This window comes from Arachis hypogaea, chromosome 5 (assembly GCF_003086295.3).
Source record: "Arachis hypogaea cultivar Tifrunner chromosome 5, arahy.Tifrunner.gnm2.J5K5, whole genome shotgun sequence".
NCBI classification, from domain to species: Eukaryota; Viridiplantae; Streptophyta; class Magnoliopsida; order Fabales; family Fabaceae; genus Arachis; species Arachis hypogaea.
This window is the reverse complement of record NC_092040.1, coordinates 63,291,550-63,297,546: the sequence shown is the minus strand read 5'-3', so window position 1 is coordinate 63,297,546 and position 5,997 is coordinate 63,291,550. Positions and strand designations below refer to the sequence as shown.

The 5,997-nt window shown below is 38.5% G+C and overlaps 1 protein-coding gene across 3 annotated transcripts; it reads left to right on the top strand.

The window, feature by feature from the left end:
* The first annotated feature begins 242 nt into the window (after positions 1–242).
* On the top strand, positions 243–5,038 carry LOC112801636 (pentatricopeptide repeat-containing protein At1g26460, mitochondrial). 3 transcript variants are annotated; one of them, XM_025844491.3, is made up of 7 exons: positions 243–1,064; positions 2,228–2,450; positions 2,656–3,135; positions 3,267–3,473; positions 3,859–3,996; positions 4,086–4,299; positions 4,469–5,038. In XM_025844491.3, the coding sequence occupies exons 1-6, from the start codon at positions 445–447 to the stop codon at positions 4,269–4,271; spliced, it is 1,854 nt and encodes a 617-aa protein (XP_025700276.1). In that variant the 5' UTR covers positions 243–444; the 3' UTR covers positions 4,272–4,299; positions 4,469–5,038. The 3 variants fall into 3 exon arrangements, with proteins under 3 accessions (XP_025700276.1, XP_025700278.1, XP_025700277.1); XM_025844493.3 differs by having other exon boundaries at positions 246–1,064; positions 4,086–4,274; XM_025844492.3 differs by having other exon boundaries at positions 246–1,064; positions 4,086–4,313.
* The last annotated feature ends 959 nt before the right edge of the window (positions 5,039–5,997 follow it).

The window sequence follows — 5,997 nt, the reverse complement described above, 5'->3', positions numbered from 1 at the left end:
AGGCCACGTGTAGTTCACTGTGTCATGACAATGTGCCACATCAGCTTTCCGGTAACAGAGATGACAGCAGGGACAAGCCGGAGCCACAATTACAAAATTAGGAGTTCTAATTGAGGCTAATAAAATTGTAGGGGTCATTTTGAGTCTCGAGCCAAATTTCGAGGACCAAATTGAGATTTAACTCGAACACAAACCATTCCCGCCCGCCCCCCCTAAATACAAAAGGATCACAGACCAAGCGCAGAGCCGAAGCCATCCTTTTCCCAATAAACTGCGATAGAAAAATAAAACCCAAAACCAAAAAGAAAGAAGGACCCTCCATTTACAATTTCACCCTTAAACCCTTTCCCAAACGAACCCGAACAAACAACGAAGCCTCCTCCCCCATATGCGTTAACCCTAAAACGCTCTTCAAAGCTCAGAGCTTCACTTCCCTCATCATCAATGGCGTCGCAAATGACGATCCTCTCAAGAGCCCGCTCTTTCCTCCGAAAACCCACTCTCATTAAAACCATCTCCACCTTCCCGTCCCTCTTCCAAGAACCCCAACTCGCTACCCCTGAACCCACCCCTCCAACCACCACCACCACCACCTCCCTCCCTCCAAATCCAGCCTCGGGATCCCCACTCTACAATGAAAACTGGCGAAACCCAATCCCACCATCTTCCTTCACTGCTTCCTCTATCACCCCTCAGAACTTGTTCACCAACCAGCAACAATGGTTCCAAATGCAAACACTCTCCAACACCCACGACGCGACCTCGCTGATGAACCTCTTCGCTAGTTGGATGGCGTCGCAGCAGTGGGCCGACGTAAAGGACCTGTTCGAGGCCTGGGTGAGGTCTCTCGACAAGAACGGCAAGCCCAACAAGCCCGACGTCGGCCTGTTTAACCATTACCTTAGGGCTAATCTCATGCTTGGGGCTTCTGCCGCCGAGTTGTTGGATCTACTTGCACAGATGGATGAATTCCAGATTGTCCCTAATACGGCGTCGTTTAACCTTGTCCTTAAGGCTATGTATCAGGCCAACGAAACGGTTGCTGCCGAGAAGCTCATCGAACGGTTAGATTCCCGAACAACTTTGTCAATTTGATTTGATTTTCGATTAATTTTTCGAATCAGTTAACCAAATGGGGAACTCAGAATGTTAAAAGTGAACTCTTTGATCAACAAAGAGAGACAATTTTTGTATTTCACTAATTTTGGACAGAATTGGCTTATGGTACTCGATCCTAGTGTTTCAATTTGTGGTTTTGGCTTCCATTTTTTCAATTTAGTTTCTATGCAATGATTATAGAAAGTGGAATAGTTGTGCTTGATGATAAATGTGAAGAATTTGTGAGGCCGTTTAGTGATTTTTGGTGGGTACTTACTAGGCCAAATCACTGTAAGGAGACGGAGGATAAGGCCTGTCTTATTGGCACTACCTCTGATGCTGCGGATATATTATGGGAGAAATGACATTTGAAACAATAGCCTGTGTGGATATAGGAGTTGATGAAACCAAACATTTAATGTTACGGTGTCTTGAGTTTTTGGAGTTGTTTAGTCTGGTAGCTTTGATGCAGTAGTGCGGTACATCTTTACATTGTAGTAACATTTCATGTATGATCTGATACTTCAATCATTTTGTTGGCTAAAATGTTTTGAGGTGGAGTATGGTACTTCGAGACCGTAGGTGCTGAAAAACTATTTTAATGAATTAATTATAAAGAAAATAAGCTTAGCTTTTGTTTTTATGAAAGTTTTTCCTGAATAGTATTTGCTTTAGGCTGTGTTCTACTGGTGTTAGATGTGCATTAATTGATGCCTTGATTGTTTTCTGATGCTCCATTTGTGTTTCTGATGGTGGTTTGTTAGACCCACTGTTTAAGAGTTGGGACAAATTTTAAAAGTGAGAGTTTTGCATCTGATACCAAGCTGATACTGAAGTCTAGGTCTTCTATCAATCTCATCTTGTATGAAAGAGCAAGCAGTAATCTCATCTTTTTTGGAGGGTGGATCTACAGGTTGTTTGCCAATTTGGTCTAGGGTGTTTAGCCCATCCTTAAAAGCCAAGTCATTATAGGTGCTTCTACCTAAGATGGAGTTTTGCATCTCACTGCATAAATGCATTATGCTTTCCAAATTCCAATGAGACAAGCCAATGTCAACATTACCTTCTACACACAGTTTTTAGTACTGTTGTGTGCGTAAATTGAACAAATTTGCTTTGTTATTATCAGGATGCTGCAGACAGGCAATGAATCTCTCCCCGATGCTGAATCATATAACTTGGTCATTGGAATGCTCTTTCAGTCTGACCAGATTGATGCTGCATTCAAATATATAGATTTAACTTTGAAATCTGGTTCTGTGTTGTCAATGAACGTATTTATGGAATGTGTGAAGAGTTGTGTCAAAAAGCACAGACTTGATTTATTGGTTACAATAATTGAAAGGTGCAGGGTGAGTGATTAATCTCGCTGTTGCCTCGGTTTTTCCTTTATGGTTTGTTTCCAAAATGGGATCTTTTAGGCGATGGGAGGGAAAGCATTAGTTGCTCACTAGCCATTCCTTTCCTTCTGTTACCCTCTGAGATCCCAACCCGCCAAAGATATAGTAATATTCTAGTAACTTAATGTTTATTGTGTTTTCTAATTGATTTTTCCAGACAACAGATCAGAACAAATCCCTTTGTCCCTCCTGGAGTATGTGCAATTATATAGTTGAAATTGCTGTTCAAGAGGATAATAGCAAGTTAGCTTTTTATGGCCTGCAATTTATGGCTAAGTGGATGTTGAAGGGTGAAAGTGCAAGACCTGCCTTATTACTTTCCGTAGATGAAGGTTTAGTTGTGGCAGCTCTTGTGACTGCAGGTAGAACATATAATTCTGAGCTGTTAGGAGCATCATGGGCTGTTTTGATCCGCTCATTGCGTAAAAATAAAGCTCCTAATCCAGAATCATATCTTGGAAAGATATATGCCCATGCATCCATGGGGAACCTACAAAAGGCTTTTGCTACTTTACATGATTATGAGTCTGCATATGGAGAATCCAATGAAGAAGTCGAAGACTTGTTCTGTCCATTTACTTCTTTACATCCATTGGTTGTTGCATGCTCCAAGAAAGGTTTTGAGACTTTGGATACTGTATGTCTTGCCTTCTATTGAATTGAATCATCAATATTAGCTAATCAATATAGCATATCTTTCAAATTGTCTTTTTTACTAAGTTTTTGGTTTTCATTTGCAGTTTGATCTAATCATGTTGTTTAATTTAGGTTTTTTTTCAACTGGAGAATTTAAGCCGTGCAGAGAATCCTTATAAATCTGTTGCTGCCCTAAACTGCATCATTTTAGGTTGTGCAAATATATGGGACCTTGATCGTGCCTACCAGACTTTTGACGCAATTGGATCTGATTTTGGGTTGACCCCTAATATTCATTCATATAATGGGCTAATTTATGCCTTTGGGAAGCTCAAGAAGGTGATGACTGTTCCATCACACAAATCTTTTATTAATTATCAAACCCCATTGCCTTCCTGTCTCCCTTTATTGCCTCTTTATTTTCAAATTGTGTTAAACTTACAATCAATGATATTTGAGATATAAAGTTGTCTCTGCAGCCGAAATTGCTGCTCTGTCATCAGTTTTTTCTGCTGAAGCTTTTTGTCACCGACAGTTGAAATATTTTTCTTTTGTTAATGGGTGTGTGCGGGTTCATGGAAAATGATGCTGAAATTGTTGTACCTGGTTTTAATCTGATTTGGATGTTCATCTTCTGTTTGGCTATATTCTTAATTTCCTACAACAGGGCGTGATGCACCGAAGTCCGTAATTATAACTTGGATTGTATTGTGGTTTTTGGCAGACAAGTGAGGCTTTGAGGGTGTTTGAGCATCTCTTGAGTTTGGGTGTTAAGCCCAATGCAAAATCATATTCGCTCCTTGTTGACGCCCACCTGATTAACCGTGACGTCAAATCTTCCTTGGCAGTTCTTGATGATATGGTAACTGCAATGGTCTTAATATGCTTTTTGAGTTTTTTAAAATGTTTTTTCCAGCAAAGATCGCTGACATATGCTAACTCGATTGGCAGATTGCTGCGGGGTTTGAACCATCAAAAGAGACACTAAGCAAGGCCAGAAGGCGATGTATGCGAGAGATGGATTATGAAAGTGATGACAGATTGGGATCAATTGCAAGATCTCTGAAGATACCAATAGGTTCAGAAGGCCGTCGGAACCTTTTGTTTAATCTTGATTACAGTGTGGAATATGCTTAAAAAGTGAGATAACTCGTATCCTGAGACAGTAAGTTTGACCAAGTTACGTTTTTAAACTTATTAGAGATGGTATTAAATTTTTGAATGGGACTGTGAATTTGGATTTTTTTTGGTACATGGATACCCTGAAGTTAATGTCTAGTATTATAGCTGTGCTTCGTCTTGATTTGTAACTAATTTCCCCCTCTTTTTGACAGGCACATTTCTTTTGATGCCCCAATCAATTGTTTAAAGAAAATTGGCAAATATTATATGCATCCAATCTCTGGGAGTTCCAGTATGTATATTAGTGGATGGGGTGCAAAACTCTCGGCCATAGTAGGGTCATCCAGGGTTATCTTCCTGCAATCTTCATTTTTGTATTGTGTTTGAGGCGTCAGTTTATGGAAGATGGAACTGGCTTTCTTAGCGAAAACTGAGCAGTGAGTTTTCAGCTGAGTATTATAAAAATAATTGAAGGACAGGTCCAATTTAGGTAGGATAGATACCAAGGATGCAATTTACATTTTTAATGATTATTTTGTTTTCACATGGTTTTTCTTTATTTTTGGCATTTGCTTCTTCTTGAGGACCTTGTGCTTGAAAATGACTAGAAGCTGCAAGGCTTTGGAAGCCTTAGTAGCAGAATTACTAACCGTTATTTTTAGCATGTGTTTGTATCTAATTCTACTGCAAATGCTACCATGTTAAATTAATTCGGTGCCCTTTCAATAATTCTGAAATCATAAGAATCTCCTGGGTTTGGAGATTTAAAGTTGCCTTCTAAACATAAGTTCCTTGGTGCTAGCAAAACCATTTAAAGATCAAAATAGTGGATCTGCCTTACTTGTAGTTTCATAATAGATGGTAGTAGTTTGCATCCTTCAATTGATTTTTAAAAGAAACGAGCAGTAATGTAAATGTTTAATAATTGAGTAAATTACGATTTTTATTCGTAAGTTTAGAACGCAAAAAAAAAAGGTTATTTTAAAATTTTAAATTATCATCTAATTTAACCTAATTTTCAATTTTAATTTTATTCCATACTACCACCATTCCAATCTCTAACCCTAGACTCTCAAATCTTTCATTTCTTCCACTCTTTTCTCCAATCAGCGTCTTGTACAGAGAAAGAAGTTTGCCGTCGCTGGGATTAACGAGGATCACTCTTCCGTAGTATTCCTCCACTCGCTGTCTTTCTCAACCTGCGATTTCATTATGCATCGTTAGATCCATGAATATTTCCTCTTAAACCTTTTCATTTGAAAAGATTCATTGAACGAGTGCATTAGAAATTGAGTTTTGAATCACCTCGTACAGGAATTTCCCATAGTTTCTAAGCAAAAGTGAGCTCGTATGGTTTGACTTAAGCATTTCCTCGTGGTACCCGCAAATCTTCATCCTATCGCCGCCATTTCCTCTGGTCATCGTTGCAATGAAGGATTGGAATGGAAATGATGAAGGATTTGGGAGTAGTGGGATTAGGGATTGGAATGATGGTGGTATAGAGTAAAGTTAGAATTGACGGTTAAATTAGAGTATGATTTAGAAATTTTGAATAATTTTTTAGCATGTGAATAATTTTGTCAATAAAAATTCATCTTTTATGAGTATAAAGTCAATTTTATTATTTTTATGAATAAATATGTTAGTATTCTAAACTTTGGTGAGTAGAAATAATAGTTTACTTTTTAATAATTATTACCAAAAAGTTATTTTACTCTTCAACTTTTTCCCTTCCATTCAT

What these genes read in the sequence shown, in the direction of transcription:
- LOC112801636 (XM_025844491.3), top strand. Translation starts at nt 445, where the DNA reads ATGGCGTCGCAAATGACGATCCTCTCAAGAGCCCGCTCTTTCCTCCGA. An exon ending in GCCGAGAAGCTCATCGAACG is followed by an intron (nt 1,065 to 2,227) that starts GTTAGATTCCCG and finishes TGTTATTATCAG; the next exon opens with GATGCTGCAGACAGGCAATG. An exon ending in GTTTTGAGACTTTGGATACT is followed by an intron (nt 3,136 to 3,266) that starts GTATGTCTTGCC and finishes TGTTTAATTTAG; the next exon opens with GTTTTTTTTCAACTGGAGAA.